General features: G+C 35.5%; 1 protein-coding gene across 7 annotated transcripts in view; it reads left to right on the top strand.

The window, feature by feature from the left end:
- Positions 1 to 18,807, top strand: part of aplp2.S (amyloid beta (A4) precursor-like protein 2 S homeolog) — a 63,735-nt gene that overhangs the window by 19,477 nt on the left and 25,451 nt on the right. For all 7 annotated transcript variants that reach the window (XM_041570444.1, XM_041570445.1, XM_018226894.2 and 4 more), the window contains 5 exon segments: positions 11,324 to 11,497; positions 12,801 to 12,930; positions 14,113 to 14,225; positions 14,710 to 14,894; positions 17,868 to 18,058. In XM_041570444.1, the coding sequence (XP_041426378.1) occupies positions 11,324 to 11,497; positions 12,801 to 12,930; positions 14,113 to 14,225; positions 14,710 to 14,894; positions 17,868 to 18,058 (793 nt within the window).

Consider the following 18,807-nt stretch of genomic DNA (forward strand, 5'->3'; position numbering starts at 1 on the left):
ATGGGGAAAATGGTATGATTTCAGTGATCGTGTTTTTTTCAGATCTACTTTACATACCGTACTGTTTTTGTCTCATTCCCCAGACCAGTGGCGCAGCAATCCCAGCCATGGGTCACTACTACTTCGAGGTTGAAACAAGTCCTGCAATTTTTTAAAAAGACAGTAAAATTGTGAGATAAATCTAGGTTTTGACATTATTTTATAGATGACATTTAGCTGGATTGTTAATGTATTTGCTTTACAGTGACAGGGAAGCTGCACATCTGATGAAGAGAGGGGAAAAAAAGCTCTGGAATCATAATTTGCTTTATAGCTTCATTTTAATCCTCTTGGTAACAGAGGATTAATTTATGGTGCTCATTTGGTGCGTTTAGTGATGAGATCTGAAATGGAGCACGACCTTGTCTGTTGGAGCATAGACAGCATGTCATTATGACATATCTTGCTGCACACCTTTGTGGTAGAAGTGATTTCTACTTTAAGTTACTTCTCTTGACAGCAGAAACTGATTAGTGTGCACTCATAATAGGTCTGCATGGTTTTGGGTGACTTGATACTTATATCAGTTGTCTGACTGAAGGGTCTTGGGCACTGACTTAAAATAGCTTATTTTTCGAGCCTGAAGTTAATTAATTTTAATTTAAAACACTATTACTAAAGTGCAACTTCTAGAAAGGACCAGATATTTCAGTCAATTCTTGCACTGCAGCTGGGTGGATTGTAACTGCGTTTTCATACTGCAGTTTTTAGATGCCATGTTTTTTTTTTTTTAAGTAGATCATTGAAAAAGCAGGCATGAGGCAGAAGTCTCACTAATATGCTAAGCAAAATTTGAAATATAGCTACCTGTTTGCTAAAATGTGTGCAATTGGTTTACAGTGGTAGAAGTTTTAAAGCTCCTGTTGTGTACCAACTCTTTTAATTGGTGTCCAATTAGTTCACTAATTACATTTTCTGTTGTGCCCTCAAGTATATATCCACGCAGATAGATATCCTTGTTTTGTACTGCTGTGGCTAGAATATCATGATATGGTTTATGTAAGGCAATGCTTATATACATAAAAGTATAATGTATTGTAACCCTGCACTGGTAAAACTGGTTTACTTTAGAAGCACTATTGTAGTTTATTTAAATTATACTGCTGTGTAGCCATGGGAGCAGCCATTGAATTGAATTGAAATAGGGCTAAAAGGCATAGGTTACATGGCAGATAAGCAAGAAACCGTGTTGAATACAATGGGGTATATTTGTCAAAGATTGAAGTTAGAGATCGCCACAGTCCTCTAGAGTGAAATTCCGCCACTCTCCATTCATTTCTATGGGTTTTTTAAGAGTATTTATCAATGGGTGAAAGTCCATGCTTTGATAAATACGCCTTCGAAAATCCCATAGATATGAATGGAGAGTGGCGGAATTTCACTCTAGAGGACTGTGGTGATCTCTAACATGATAAATAGACACCAATGTGTTTAGTTCTTAACACAAGAAGATAGACGGGGTCCAAGGTAATTTATGGATCTCTACTGGACCTTTATAATGGATACGTTCTAACTAAAAAAACGTTTTTATTTAAAGAAATAGTTTATTTGTAATATATGGTTATGCTTACTTTAAATATAAATATATTTTTGCTTTTTGATGGTTTTTCATTTGGTGTATTAATCGAAATATACAGAGGAAAATGTATTTTCGCTACTAAGTACAAACGTGTTTCTGACTCAGCTTGGCAGTTATAACTTGCCTAAGATGCTGATCCTCAGACTTACTAGATGTAACCTTCATTATCACTTCCCATAGCCTCCTACAGTGTGGCAAGAAGCCTCCTTACAAAGAGCCTACAGTGAACAAGGCCTGTAGGTAGTGGGCTGATATCACTTGGGATATTGCCAGTCTTAAATGCAAATGGTTTTCCACAGGCATAGTTGCATGGGAGCTACCCCTAATTTTTCAGAAAGAGAACTCTATATACAAGAATAGTTAATCCACTGTATTCAGCAAAATGTATCATTTATTTCAGTGCTGCAATATTTAAAAATAGAACAACCCCTTAATAGCTTTCAAACCTAGGTGTACTCTATCGATTGATTGGTAAAGGACTTCCATCAAATTGGTTTATGTCTTGGGCAGGTTGTCCACAACCTTCCTTGCTTTTTTTATCAGTTAATTTCCTCCAGTGCTATATTCCACAGGGGTTACAGAGATCCATAGTAACCGAATCTGTTGGAATGGATTAAATAACTGCTTAAAATAATGAATCCCTAAAATGCTCAGATTAGCACACCTTCAATATTTATTAAGAATTTAGAAGGCTCTCCCATTCCAAACCAATAAAGAACCGGGTTGTGAAACAGACAAGACATAATAAAAGTAAACCACAGTTTAGGTATGTTTTTATGGCTATAAATTCTATAAAGATATTTGCCAATAAAGCACATTATATTAGGTAGTTTTTAAGATGCTTTCCCGCATATGTAGTATAAGGCACAAGGTTTACCCAGGGCAGTAACCCATAGCAACAAATCAGATGTTTGCATTTAAACAGGTGACTTGTAAACTGCTCATTAGTATCTATGGGTTACTGCCCCTGGGCAAACTTGGTGCCTTTTATTACATAACCCCTTTTATTTTTATTCTGTTTAAGGAAAGGTTTTACTAAAACACTGAAGAGGGTGTGTCATAGATTAAATATGAAACAGACATATGTGAAATATCTGTAGCAAGCAGTACCAGCATGGTTGTATTATCATAAGTACCTTGTATAGCTCACGTGATGGATTCACGCTCTGTCATCCACTGCTGTGCACAAAGTAATTAAAATAAAAGGTTTAATGAAGCATGAGATTACATTCCTGACATATTGTTCAGCGAATATCACACTGCAGAGGTCTTTTTGAAGAATTCTCCAGGGCCTGCTTGGAAAATTAAGAGTCCTAGGAAATTTGTAGAACCGCAAAACAGCACCTGAAATTGTATCGGTGTTGGCTGCATTTTGTACACTTGCAGCCTTGTGCCTACCATCAGACTTAATTGTGTAGTTTGTCTTTAACGGATTATGTTCTAAAATGACCTTGTCTTAACAACTTTGCAAATAGTCTTCATTATTTATTCTTTATAGTTTATTACCTCTTTCCATGTTTTAGATAGTGGGGGGGTCACTGGGTGACACACTGCTTTAAAGTTTCAACCAGGTGCATGCTAAACCAGGCTTCATACAGAGACCAGCAACACTAGTGTATTAAGGGGCAGATTTATCAAGGGTCTAATTAATTTCGAAATTCAGATAAAAAAAAAAAACTGAAATTAAATCAAAAGTTTTTTTGGCCAAGGTCTGTTTCCGATGAAATAGGTCAGTTTTCGATTGAATTGGAATCGTACAAATCCAAAGTTTTTCTCAAAAAAAAACCAAAAAAAAACTTTGGTTTTTCAAAGTCCACCAATTGACTCCAAATAGGTTCTAGCAGGTCTCTCATAGGCTAAAACAGCAATTCGGCAGATTTTCATTCAATAATAGTGTTTTCTATAATGGAATGCACTTTTTAATTAAAACTGTTGTGAATATATACAGCCAGTCTTATGCAGTTGTCTCTGGTGAACTGGTGATCCAGTGGTCTCCTTATGAAATATAAATATATACAGATATGGGACATGTACAGAATGCTCGAGATCTGAGGTATTCCAGATAATGGATTCTTTTGTAATTTGGCTCTTACCTTGTCTACTAGAAATTCATTTAAACATTAAATAAACCCAATAAGTTGGTTTTGCTTCCAGTAAGGATTAACTACTGTATATCTTAGTTTGGATCAAATATAAGATACTTTTTTATTATTACAGAAGAAAAGAAAACCATTTTTTTTTTTAAACTGGATTATTTGGATAAAATGGAGTCTATTCCATATTTCGGAGCTTTCTGGATAATGGGTTTTCAGATATCTGATCCCATATGTATATGCTATACATACTCAGTCTGAATTATTGGTGTATTTGTGGTATAGACTTAAAAGGAATGTCAACCTCAAATTTTCTTTGCTTAGTAAAACATGATTTTAAACAATTTTGCAATATAAATTCATTACAAATTGTCTATGGGTTTTAAGTTGTTCTTGCTACTGAAACCAGTGTTTGTCCCTTTCTATCCTCCGCCCAAATGGCTCAGACTTTTGAAACAATGTAAGGCAGCAGACCAGTCTCTGCTGGGGAATGAATACTTTTGCAACATTGTTTAAAAGGTAACAATTGTTTTTATAAATATATAAAACTTTAAAAAAGTAATCTTTTTTAAAATAAATGTTGCTTAGAATAGTAGAATACTATTGCTTAGAATAGTATAATTAGGCTAATTTTTATTCTGGTGTTGACTTGTCAAATAAGTGAATTTCACCCCAACTGGTGAGGTTGGTTTTAATGATCAAGTAACTTTGAAACATTCCTCAGGAACAGAGGCTCTCCTTCCCCCCCCCCCCCCTAAAAAAAAAAAAAAAAAACTGAATAAACCGTGTTCATTTGATGTGCCTTTAAGCAATAGGAATTGCTTGTGCAGCTCTTATTGCTGTTCATGTATGGATCGCCTACATGTTATGAGTGATATAAAGGAAATTCAGTATGTTCCCTGCCACACCTAGGACATTTAATGATTAAGATGACAGCAGGCAGTGTCAGTAAGGAAAAAATATGATGAGTAAGCATACAGCAGACTAACATAATCCCTGCTGCAAAGAGCTAGGTTCAGGAAGTCACTACTGTCTTTTTCATTTGTGCCTTGCTCTGTATATTAATCATATGGGAGTTTCCCTTTTGTGTTTTATCATGACTGAAAGTATAGACAATGTGACTATATGGGTGTGACCGTCTATTCATATCTGCCTTTATGCATCTAGCGAAAGAAACAGTCCCCTTGTCCTACATTTAAAATCCCAGTATTTTAGCACTGAATGTCTGTGTGTTTTAAAATGACTTTTATGTTAGAGAAATAAACCCCCCCACCTACTACCTTAGGCAGCCCCCCCTGCTTAGTTCGTTAACCCTAAAATTGCTCCTATGCTCACTTATCGAGGCAGAGTAAGTGCAGCGGAGCTCATGGGCGCCATCTTCCAGATCTCCAGTTACTGTCTTACCTTAATTTATTAAACTGGATGTGTTCCCATGTTGGCACTAAAACATTCTGTCATCGTTTCACAATAGCATCATGTGTGATCATTTGCTTTTCTATTGAATTATGAAGAGTGCGGCTTTTAGGAGAAACCTTGCTGCATCTATTACATCTAATATTATTGTTCATTATTAGAGCACCGGCCTAGCTCTGAAACCTTTCATCTATGGAGACCCACCTGCTTCTGTAGTTTACGGTTGCTCTTCTTTAAACAATGAGTATGCCTTGGTCTAAATCCTTTTTCTCTGAAGTCCTGAGGCTCTGCAGCAGTTCAAAGTCATTGTTAGTGCCCTTGGCAGAGATGTGTTAATAAGCATTCAGAACATGCTTTTGGCTTTCATGCCACATGCAAATTGGAAACCAATCCATGGAAACCAAGAGAGCTGCAAAGCAGGAAGTAGTGTTCTACTACTGGCTATTATGTTAGGCATCCAGTCACTCCAGCCTTTATACATTACATTTTTGCCTAACTAACTATATTGAAAATTATTTTTATTTTGCACATACTATCTATTTACCCAGTTTTTATATTTATACAGAACAATTTCTTTAATGCTTTCTATAAGTAAATGCTAAGCATAAAGAACAGCCCTTTTAACCCCGTCTTTTCAGAATCCTGCATCTTATCCCACCTCTCCTGAAAAAGCTGTATGACACACAGTGTTTCCCTGGTCCTCTGTGTGCAAGATAACTGAACATTTGTCTTAAAGCTTCAGGTTTTAATTTAAAGCACTATACATAGCATGGACAGGCTATAACCCAGATTTGTAAAGAGTCTTCCTTTCATTATTAAATGAAAAAAAATATTTTTAATATTAATACATTTGAATGCACAGGGTTAAAGAGAAAAATGATAAAGTAGTATTCTATTTAAAGTGGAGGTTAATTGGATGAATTAAAGGGTACAGGGAATTGGTAGCTGCTAAGTATATTTAAAAGATTCTTACTGCAGTTAATTTAATTCACCATATAACTGAGAGAATCTGTTCAGTATATAGTATTTGCTGCTGTGAAGCTAGCATCCATAATATGAGTGGAAATATACAATTTAATTTAAAGATGGTGTGGAGGCGTTGTTGTTTCTTTCCTGCATATCATCTTTTACATTAAAGGAACAGTTTAGTGTAAAAATAAAAACTGGCTAAATAGAGTAAATAGGCTGTTCAAAATAAAAAATGTTTCTAATAAAGTAAGTTAGCCACAAATGTAATCTATAAAGACTGGAGTAACTGGATGTCAAACAGAACTGAACACTACTTCCTGCTTTGCAACTCTCTAACTTTTGAGTTAGTCAGCAACTTGAAGGTGGTCCACATGGGACATAACTGTTCAGTGAGTTTGCAATTGACGCTTTGCATGCAGCTCAGATTCAAAAGCAACAGCTATGACCCATGTGGCCTCCACTCTGATTGGTTACTGCCTCGTAACCAATCAGTGGAAACCAAGAGAGCTGCAAAGCATGAAGTAGTGTTCTGGCTGTTCTGTTAGACAAAAATGTAATGTATAAAGGCTGAATGTATAACTATATTGAAAAAAATTTTCTATTTTGCACAGCCTATCTATTTACCTAGTTTTTAATTTTATACTGAAAAATTCCTTTAACACCCTTACACCCACACCACTTCTTTATATGAGGATTGTGTAATATGTCAGGAATCACTCTACGCTCTGCTGCCAGCTTTCCAACTGACCATGAAAGGAAGATGACATTTTCAGTGAAACTTTTATATTTACTTTTTAAAAGCACCACAAGATTTTAGTCAGGTTCTTATCAGGTCTCCTAGTTCTGTAGCTGCACCGTATTATGAAATATTGCTCAGATTGGCACAAATGTATGTGCGTTAATCATTATAGAGATTTGCAAATACTTACTGGTAAGCCAATTTTTTATTTTTTTTGTTTAGTGTGGTGGTTGACAATTGGCCCAATGATTTGTCTGTTTTCCACTGGCCCATAAAGCCCGCTTATGTTCTGGGAGCTGCTTGCCCTGGGACTCTTACTTTTTTTCTGTTTTCCAGTTTTTCATGCCTTTTTAGAGTAAATATTAGATAAATATGTGTGGTGGCAAGGAAAATGTAAATCATGTGTTTGCTGTATACTGTAGATGGAATCATTTTGCTAAAGCAACATCCGTTTGCATGTGCATGAAATTTATTAAATCATTTTGCTAAACAGATTTTCAGGTGAGCAATGAAGGTGATTTGTGTTCACCATATACCATTCCAATCAAATCTATTAAGGCAGACCCAAGCTGCAAGCTATTGCCTCTCTTTTCATGTAACCTTCCTGGCAAGGTTTTTATTTGGTTTTTAACTGCAGCAGAACCACTGCTATGCAAAATAAAGAATTCAAAAGAGAAATTTTGTGATGGAACTAATGTTATGTTATTATCCTTAATTATGAATATAATATAAATCATTTTTATGACGCTCCGCTAGCTTGACATAACGAAAATGGAGTAAAGATGAAATTTGGTTTACACCAGAAAATCTTCAGTCAGCAAATTTTTTTTTTGTTTTTTTTTAACAGTGAAGCAATTTCACTTTAACAGTTTAATTCAATCTTTCTAAATTGAATTTATTCAAAATGGTATTCATAACTCCAAAAACTTAACACCAAATGCAACTTGACGTATATATGAATGAGTTTACCTGTTTCAGTCTATAGTTATGGCCAATAAAGTAATATCAGGAATTTTAGGATTACATTTTCCCATTGTATACATATTTCTTAAATGACTAATGCTACCATCATCATACTACTAGTATCATTTTTCCCTAGTGCAATTACTAATTTTCACTGCTTATGTTTAAAAAAAACGGACTACACTCCTCTTTTACTATACAATTTCTGTCTCTTTTCACACAACGCCACTCTCTGGGTGGTAATAAAAATTAGTGACAATTTTGTATATATTTTAAACACGTCAGGCGATAATCTATAGTAAACCTTGCTAGATATCTTTTGTAGCATGAATGCTATAATAGGCTTTAATAGATATATTTGGCAGATTATTCATAATGACAATATTCGCAATGATAAAAGTGCTTGCACTTAAGTAAATCTTGCGTTTTTTCTGGCGCAGGCTATTATCGCTGTTTGTTGCACTTTAGTAAATGGGCGCCTAAAACCATTGTATTCTACACAGTTTATCTGTTATCTACTATGTAACCTGTGATATTTCTTATTTCAGTTTGATTGGGTGCCTCCATGGCTACACAGCAACTTCTTTATATAAACTGTACTAGTGTTTCTGTAACAAATAATAAATAAAGCAGTTATACCAGTGCAGGGCAACACTACATTATGTTTTAATTAGTTTGAAGTAGTGATGTCGGGACGAGAAAAACTCCCCTCTTTATATAACCACCCTGCCGCAGAAGAAGGCTGGGGAGAATGGATGCTAAAGTTCAGCCCAAACCTGCCCGAGGACATACTGCGGAAGTCAGCCCGAACCTAGCGGGTTTAGGGCCGACCCGCACATTACTAGTTTGAAGCACTTTGGTTTTTTTTGGTGTCACTATTCCTTGAAATACCAAGAAAGCAGTTTGGAATAAAAGGAATGTACAGTAGTTCCATTTTCTTATACCATCTGTATTTATCTTTAACATCTGTGAATGTTAACTTCAAAATCTAAGGGTAGTGTGAATCCTGGCACAATACTGCAAGCTTTGCAAGTTGCTGTCTTGTAGGAATGTGTAGCAGCAATGTTATGTGAAGTCAAAATTTTCTGTTAATTTCACAATTTTTTTATTCTTATTCGCCTTATTCAGTTTACTACTGTGGATGAACTTGCTAGTACATATTTGTCAATAGTTGTTTCAAACTAAATTCAGCAATTTACAAGGATGCCTGTGTGCTAATTAACTTTGTTGTACTGAGGGTAGCAATGGCCAGATTTATTTTTCAGATGTTTACATAAGCCAGCAAAAACAAATCTTGAATAAACATAAAAGGTATATAATGCAATAGTTAACTCTCTGAATTTACCTTTTGCTGGTGATGTCCCAGTGTATGCATTCGAATGCTATTCATTTATGCTCTTTCGGGCACACAACATGCTTATCTTTATCTTTGCATATAGATAAAAATCTAGCATTGCTAGTCTTGGACATTTTTTTTTTTTTTTTTTGAGGGTGAGTCAACTCTTCTTTTTTTTTATATAAGGATTGGCTCCTCCAATATTGGGAAAATGTACATTTATACTATTATTCATAAATGTACACACAATGCTGTTTATTGCTTGCATGAAAAGGTCTGGTTTTGCTTATAGATATCCTAACTGGAAGAATACAGTTTATATATTTATATAATAGAACATTATTTAAAATGTATCTGTGCTAAATTTAAAGGGATAGTTGTTTGTGTTCCACCATGACACTGCAGAACTGATGTGTGTCAATCAGCCTCTTTCTCACAAGCTCACCTTTGCTTCCTTTCCCTTCTTGCAACTGGAATAGAAAAGCTGCAAACAGTTCCTTTATATCTGAAAAAAGAAAACACATTTTGTATCTTACTGATGTGTCTTGGATGCATGTCAACTTTTTTTTTTTTTAAAAGCTAACAATCACACAAATTGTGCCAAATTGTGTTTTGGCAAACTGTTATATTTACCATCTTTAACAAATTCTTGTAATCATGGGTGCCTGTTTGACTGTGTGGCTGCCTGGATGTTTATTTTTGGAATGGCAGTTCTAAGTACATTAGTGAGAGCCAGGAAGCCAACTAAGTAAACTCTCTCATCTCGCTGAAATGAGACAATCTATTTACAGTTTGACTTTGACCCTTAAAGCAATACTGACACGTTCCTATAAAAATCATTGGAACGTTTCAGTATAAAGTAAATGCTGCACCCTTAATTGTTCCCCGCAAAGCCGCCCCCAGCCCCGCGAACCTGTGTGCTGCTGACCCGCTGGCACTACTAACAGATCTTCCGGGTTGCTTCAGTGACACTGGGCTGGGGGCAGGGCGACCCTTTCATAGGCTGAATTCCTGTTTTCATTCATAATCGGCCTATGGAAGAAACGTGCCAACCCAAGCCCAGCGTCACTGAAACGGCTCAGAAGGTCTTTTAGCAGTGTCGGGTGAATGCAGGTTTGCGGGGGCGGCTTTGCGGGTGGCTTTGAGGAGAACAATTAGGGGTGCAGCATTTTCTTGATACTGACACGTTCCTATGATTTTTATAGGAACGTGTTGGTATCGATTTAAGCGTGGGAGTTTTACAAAATAATTTTAGTTTCTGAAAATGTGCTTATTTAGGCACATTTTTCCAAGGCAGAACTGTCCCATCTGAAGACTATAAGACTGTATGTTGCCCTTTAAATTATGTTTGATGCCTTTTAGCCTCATGCAGTCTTCTGGCACACCATATGTTTTCTCAGCTGGAAAAGACAGGCCAATGTGTGGAAGCCTATTCATTAGAAGTAACTATGAATGCTATGGAATTTATCAAAAGATCTGAATTTAAAATTTTCAAAAGGAAAAAAAAAATGTTGAACAATGCACCAGAAAATATGAAAACCTCTGAAAATTTGTGGTTTTTGGATAATTGCTAGTGGAAAAAAAATCAAAAATTGATTCAGATAAAATTTATTAAAACTATTCCAATTTTATTACTTCTATGGGACCTTGACAGCTTATAATGGCGTAGTTTAGTATTCGAGGTTTTCATGGGTTTTACACTTAACAAATCTCGAATTTTTAGAAAAAATCCATTTCATGATTGAAAAATAAATATATAATGACATTTTAGTAAATTGACCCCTTAGTATCATTTCTTTTTCTTAGCAGTCTCCTTGTTGTCTGCACTGTTCTTTAGGCATAAAATAATACTTTGCAGTGTGTGTTTATTTGCAACTATATACATTTTTAATTTGTGTTGAAGTACAAAAGTACTGCTCTTGCTTAACTCAATTAAATTATCTTGATAAATGTTCACTAATTCAAAACCAATGATTGTCCCACTTGTTATAATGATATCCTCTTTATACTATCAAATGTGGCCTCTATTTAAAGCAGGCAGTTTAATAAGTAATTTCTGAATATGTTCAGCTTATGTTATGATCTTTGGTGTCGTGGGGGTTATGTAAAGTCTTGTTTTCATTACATGACTGGAAAATGTCTAAAAGCTATAGAAAACACAATTGACTTTCTATTTTGTTTTTTTTCAATAGGCACTGGCAGCCAATGCTGGAACAGGCTTTGCTGTGGCAGAGCCACAAGTGGCTATGTTTTGTGGCAAATTAAACATGCATGTTAACATTCAGACTGGAAAATGGGAACCTGACCCTTCTGGGACCAAGAGCTGCATTGGCACCAAGGAAGAAGTTCTTCACTACTGTCAAGAGGTGACCTTTTACTATGGACCTTAAAATAATTGTTTTCATTCCTATTTTATATTGCTGTTTTGTAATAAACAAAAATGTTGTTAAAATGCGTTGCCGGTGATATTTAGGGGGCATATAGCATACATTTTCACAATGCATCACACCATGTAAAATAATGTAAAATAGAAGAAATAGTTTAGATTTAATACCTTTTAGGTCAAAAACATCTGTATTAGCTTGAAAACTGTGCTCATTCATCCCCCTTTGCAACTTCCTGTCCAGGACTCTCCAGTATCAGGCTCTAGAGCCACTGGCTCCTTCTGCCTATGTTACAAAGCAGCAGCCACTGAGGGAGGAGTGCGCATGTCTGTGATGTCACACTCACCTGAAGACACTGATAACCCTTACTGCTTGTTTTACCTTCCCTTCACTGAACTGCTCCTTTCTCTCCCTCTCTGTCCCTCTTCCTTTCCTCCCTGCACTAAGCATTTTTCTTCCTCTCTGCCTTGTTCATTTAACACCCTCTCTGCCCTTTTCCTTTTTCTCTCTCTTTGGCCTGTTAATTTAACTCCTCCCTGCAGTGTTTTTCTCTCCCACTCTGCCCTGTTCATTTAACCCCCTCTCTGCCCTGTTTGTTGTTTTTCCCAAACTTTCACAAGATATGGTCATTGTTAGCACAAAAGATACTTCTACTGTTTCTGGACATTCCTTATTCTAACACTTTTTTTTAATCTTCATAACTGTCCTGTTATTTATATACTAGGTTTTAAATAGTATTATGCTTGTGTGCTTGATTTGTATAACTTCCACACCCGAGTAAAATTAAGAACCCTATAACACATATTACAGTGGCTGTTTGTCATGGGGTTTAAGGCTTATTGCATCCAAACTGAAATAATGTTCAATAACAGTTTCACACTAATAATTTTTGATGTTCGTTTTGACATGTTGAGAATATTTTGAGAATATTGAAAGATTGAGCAGTACATTTATAAATCATAGATTTTTATTGACGTTGTTTATCTGTGTTGTCTGTCATTTGTGCTTTCCAGATCTCGGGCTGATGCTGGTACTAGAGCAGTGGAAATCTGTCAGTGTCTTAAAGCATAAGTGTATTTGCAGCCAGAATAAATGTTAGGTTTAGGGTGGTGGCAAACGCTAAGATTTCTGGGGGATTAGTCTCCCAGCGACAAATTTCCTCTTCTTCTCTGTGCGACTAATCTCCCCAGAAGCTTAGCGTTTGTCACCACCCTTGTTCATTATTATGATTATTTTTTAGTGATTATGTTTCATGCCAAGTTGTCTTCTTTCTGTTTTTGTGTAGGTGTATTCTGATCTTCAAATAACCAATGTGGTAGAAGCAAATCAGCCAGTTAGTATTGATAACTGGTGCAAAAGGGGAAAAAAACAATGCAAGGGTCATTCCCACATTGTTGTTCCATTCAAGTGTCTAGGTAAGTTCATCTAAGATTGTCATTTCAACTATGAAGGCACATTCATTTTTGTCTTCACCCTTTTTTTTTTATTCTGTTATGAGGTTTTTTTTTGTTTTTATCTTTTACTTTTATACGCTAGTGGGTTTCTAACACATCTTCACCTTATTTAAAAATATTCTCTCCCTTTCTATCTTTCTATGCGTTTTAACACTGTCTACATCTGTTTGTTCAGCTTTATATTATCTCTGCTTCTCACTTTTTGACACACACTACATACTTTGTTGTGTACATTCTTCTTTTCTCATTTTCCTTCCCTTTCTATCCTTTTCTATCAAAATTTTCTGACCTGTCCGATGAAATATTGTCAGAAATAAATTATATTATCGTACGGAATGAAGTTATATTCTATGTGCCTCTTTGGTTACCTTAGTTTTTCTATTCTTGTAGTCAATTCATCACCCCTTTACTGTATTTTGCAGTCAACCCATCACCGGTTTTCTTCCCGCCCCCACTTTTGCTTTTTTAATGGTTCTTGATGTTCTTTACTATTACAAATCAACCTGGCATAATAGCTACCCTTCAAGGTTAAAGCTATTGGTTACCAGAAGTCCTTTTTGCTAATGTTTTATTGACTAAGATTGGTCATGGATTTCTGCACATCCAGAGGCAGGCTACGGTAGTTAATTATAAATTAATTTACGTGTGACAGACCTTCATGTATTTGAACGAGTTATTGTTTTTTTTTTTTGTTTTTTTTTAAAAAAGTACACCTCTTAATACAGTATTTTTTTTCTTACCCACTTGAAAATCTTACAGAAAGCAAGAAAATATAGTGAAATGATCTTTGAGTAGTATATGTTTGCAATTGTGCATTTACTTGATTAATATTTGAAAGAGATGAATGCTTTACTTTGATTTAATTAATGTTTATTGTTGTAGAGCAGCAGGACCATACTATTTGTTAAATTCCCCCCCTCGCGCGCGCGCGCACACACACGCGCACGCACACATGCACAGGGTCGCCTTAGCAACTTCATTGCAGGCCACAAGTAAAAGGCTTTCTAAGTGGTTGGATACATCACATTGGATGCCTTGTCTCCTGCAAAGCTTAGTAGATCGCATGCGTAAAGCCAGGGCCAGATCATCTTCAATTTTACTTTGAATGTAACATTTTAATATTGTTGATTTTGTTTCTTGCAGTTGGTGAGTTTGTTAGTGATGTGCTGCTTGTTCCAGAGAAGTGCAAGTTCTTTCACAAGGAAAGAATGGATGCATGCGAGAGTCACCAGCACTGGCATAATGTAGCCAAAGAGGTAATATTACTAGCTTTTTCTTTTTTTTCTTGAAGCACCGTAATGTAATCTGCAGTTTTTGTCCCATGCGTGTACATTAGAATAGAAAAGCAAAGAAAATGCCAACTGTCAACAATACTTAACAACAATAATCATTTCCGTGCATTTAAAATAAATTTACAAGCATTTTGTTCACAAGTTGCAGAAACAAAATTTTATTTTTTTTATAAAATCGCACAAACGGACATGGAAAAGGTTCATTCACTGCTCATGCACAGAAAAGTAAAGTTCTTTTATTTAGGTTTTTTATTTAGCTTTACTACATATAAACGTATTGATTTCTTCACAAGGGGGCGCAAAACTAGCTTTAGAAAGCAGGTTTAGTTGTAATTTGTGATTTACATCAACATTTTTTTTCTCACTAATGCAATAGTTACATTTTATTATCCAATTCTTTATTTTATAACTTTTTTTTTTTAATCTTTTTATTTTTTTTAAATCTCAGGCTTGTATGACAGAGGTTATGGTCCTCCACAGTTATGGCATGTTATTACCATGTGCTGTGGACCAGTTCCGTGGGGCTGAGTATGTCTGCTGTCCTCAAACAAAGATTCTAGATGAAGCTCTTTCTAAGGAGGAAGAAGAGGATGATGAGGAAGAAGATGAAGATGATTATGATTCTTACAAGAGGTAAGGTACAAAATAATGCATACCGATACCTTTCAAGTTAGGTCATTAGAAGAAAAAACAAAACTCGAGTTCCTGACCAGTAGTGTAAATTCCACTTTTATTTAATGTTCATGCAATGTTGTAACATATAACCAGCAGTCATATTAATCCTTTTCCTTCATACATGAGTTTTTTTTTACATTTCCTGCACCACTTGCTTTACCTCCCTGATCTGAATCTACACTGGAATAATTGCAGAGAAATCTCTGGCACCTTGGTAGTGAAGACTTCTCTTTATACATACAATAGAGCTTTATTTTGTGCTGTTGTAAAAATGTTGAATTTACTCCCAGCACAGATTGTGCTTTCAGATTAATATCCACACTTCTTATACAGGTATGGGACCTGTTATCCAGAATGCTTTTGATCTGGAGTTTTCTGAAAGAGGGGGTTCTTTTCATGATTTGCATCTCCATAGTCTGCTAAAAAATCTTTTAACCCCAATATAATTGGTTTCCTACCAATAATAAGGATTCATTATATTTTAATAACTATTAATTATGTCTTAGTTGGGATTAAGTACAAGGTACTATTTTATTACAGAAAAAAGGGAAATATGTTTTAACATTTTGACATATTTGATTAAAATGTCTGTGTGAGAAGACCTTCCCATAATTCGGAACTTCCTGGTTAGGTTTCATAATATACAGACTGGCAAGTCATGTTAAGGGTCCATTTTGATAATTCTGCATCTGTTGTACATTTTGTTTTCGCATCTGTCTCTATAGCTGTACCATTTGTACAAATCACTTGGTATTTGCTCAAAGCTTCCATACCCAACCAGCCTTGGTAGTATCAGATTTTTTTTTTTGCCTTCTGATTAGTTACAGATTTAAATAGTAACAAAATTAGTTCCAATCCAGTAATGGAGAAGTAATTTAACAGATATGACCACTGCTGTTTTTCTTCTCATCACATCCGTCATGATGCCCTGTCTGACGTTCGTGTTACGTATAAGCTATTGTCAATCCTCTGAGTATGTTTATCCTGAAAACAAACCTGCAATCTAATTGTATCTATTTTATCAAGCAAGCTGGATGGCAAACTGAAGTGAAGAAATGCTAATATCTATTAAAAAAAATTTAACTTTCTCACCCTAACTTTTTTTTTTTTTACGTTGTACCTAAAATGGGAATGCCATTTGAGAGAACTATAGGTTTAGGGTAGATACATTTTACCTCACACTCCATTAAAATTTCTGAACACACTCATGCATTCACTTATATGTTAAATAAATAAACCATGATTCACAGAATGCATTCTGTCACTAGCAGGCTTTGCTATTGTGTCATAAACGTTGCTGCCAGATCTGCAAATCCTGTGTAGTGTACTTAGTTAATCTTAAGTGAAGAATGCATTCTTTGCATTTTTAAACAATGACAGGAAAAATACCTAACCTCTGAAAAAAACTGCTTTACAGGCATAGTCCAATTATGATGGAATTATATTTATTTGCTAAATTCTGTATTTGCAGTAATTGGGAATCCAAGTGAACCAAATATATTTCTGGTTAGTTACTACAAAAATGAAAAGTCTAATTTAAGCTTCAGCATAATGAAATAAGTTTTCTAAATATAATAAATTAAAAATTCTGTACCATTTCTAAAATAATCTAATTTATTTTCACTATCCCTCTCTCTGTATCCATTTCTCTTCATTCTCTCTGCAGCAGTTGGGTGTCAGATATTAATTGACCGCTAGATTGAATATATCTTATAGGGGGTTACTTTTGCCTAGAAGATGTATTAGTGCTCACTCTATTAAAATCACTAGACATCATGTCTCTCTACATACAGTATTTGTGCAAAAGGCAGTTGTTTTGTTTGTACTGGAATCCGTTATTTTAGTGAGCTCTAATACATCTGCCAGGAAAAGAAGTCCTCCCTATAAGATATATTGAATCTAACTGTCAATGAATAATTGACACTCAACTCCTGCATGAAGACAGAATGAAGAGAAACAGATGCTAAGAGAGAGTTAGTTCAGATTATCTTGATTAATTCAGAAACCATGAATTTAATTGATTTAGAAAGTTTTTTTATTTCAGTATGATGATGCTTATGTTACATTTTCATTTTCAGGATAGCTGGTATTCAAAAAATATATGTCCTCCGTGGAAGGAACACAATACGCCTTATCTTACACAAGGTGGTTTGATTCCTTTTACTAGTAATGCAATAATGAACATTACCCACCAAAGTTCACATCTCATACACTTCAGTGCTAAACTCTAATAGCAGGTGCTGGGGCAGCTGCTGTAAATACAAGTAGCAACAATAACAATATATTTTCCTTTGAGAATCAATCTGGAATCAATCAATGGTTACTGAAAATGTGGTCTACTATTTCCAGTATCTACTTCAGTCAAATATTATGGGGGTCATTAATGACCCAAAAGTCATTATAGACCCCTTATTTCATTCAATTTATAAAACGTTTTCCCCATATAGCTCAGTAGAAAACTTTTGAAAGCTGATTTGTATTGCTGACAAGATTTGAAATGTAAACTTTGAACCAAATATCTCCCATAATAGCAGTCTCCTGTGAAGCAGGGTGTATCTTTTTCTGCAACGCAATATGCCTCATGGCTCTTTGCCAAGGTTAATATTTGGAACCAGGGGGGGGGGCTCTGGTCCCCACTTGTTTATTGCCCATGGTGGTGCATATTGAGCACAGGGCAACAATCTTCTGCATTATCCACAGAAAACTTTAAGCAAGAAACACATTTATTGTATAAGTCCAGCAGGTGTTGAAAATGTAAAACTTTGAACCTTCACTAGAGAGAACCTATACAGTAGGCCTTATAATACAGGACCACAATAAATTGTTGCTAAAGCAGAAATAGGGGTGATAGATCTCTTTGGTTTCAGTGTAGCCCTCTGTTGTGTGTAGTCCTTTGTAATTGTATGATTTTAACCAAATTTCTCTTCCTAGTGAGTTCCCCACTGAGACTGATATAGAGGATTTTACTGCAGCTGCAGAAGAGGAAGAAGAAATAGAAGATGAAGTTGTAGAAGACCGCGACTATTACTATGACAATGATGAGGACTACAATGATGAAAACCCAACAGAGCCCCCTAATGAGCGACAACTATCTGGAAAAGACATAATAACAGATGTCAAATGTAAGTTAGAAACTCTGACTTTAGTTGTGGTTTGAGTATTTTTTTTTTTTTTGTAATTTGCATATTGTGCTGTAACACCTTTATTCTTGACTCTAGAGGACAGAATGCCAAATTCCAATCAGGGCGCCCCCCTATAATTGCCAAGACACCTACACTGCTTATGTCAGTTAAATTTATTACAGGCAAAGTGTTTTACTCCTACTACAGGTAGCACTTTCTAATTACTTCCTAAACGTGTCAAATGCACGGTGCTAGGGAAGAGCAGCTGAAGGAAGTAATGCAAATTAATCAAAGATGGGGACTGCGAGTCAGGGGGCATTGCTGCATTTCAAAGTTGGATTTCGCATGTCAGAACACACTTCTGGTGAAAAAAACGTAACGGTTTAGTAAGCAAGAAGGTGATGCAATTGTAGGTGTGGTTATGTTTTTTTCACCTTTCCTTCTCTTTTAATGGTAGTGATGTTCTTAAGCAATCAGCTCAGTAATTCGGGTGCAGCCACTAAACTGATGTTTCTGTGCAGCATCTGTAGAGTATTTGTAACTATTGTATCAATTATAAAAGCTAATTAAGCAGGGCCAAAGTTAAGAAATGTATTTACAATTACAATTACAAAGTCTATCTAAACAACTGAACTGAAATAAAGTGTTTGGAAGGTTAAAAAGAATATTCCCCGAAAAGCATATATTGAAATTCCCTTTAGTGCAATGCATTCAAATTACTGACTGCCCTAAACAGTCAATACGTTCCT

Source organism: Xenopus laevis, chromosome 7S (assembly GCF_017654675.1).
Source record: "Xenopus laevis strain J_2021 chromosome 7S, Xenopus_laevis_v10.1, whole genome shotgun sequence".
NCBI lineage: Eukaryota > Metazoa > Chordata > Amphibia > Anura > Pipidae > Xenopus > Xenopus laevis.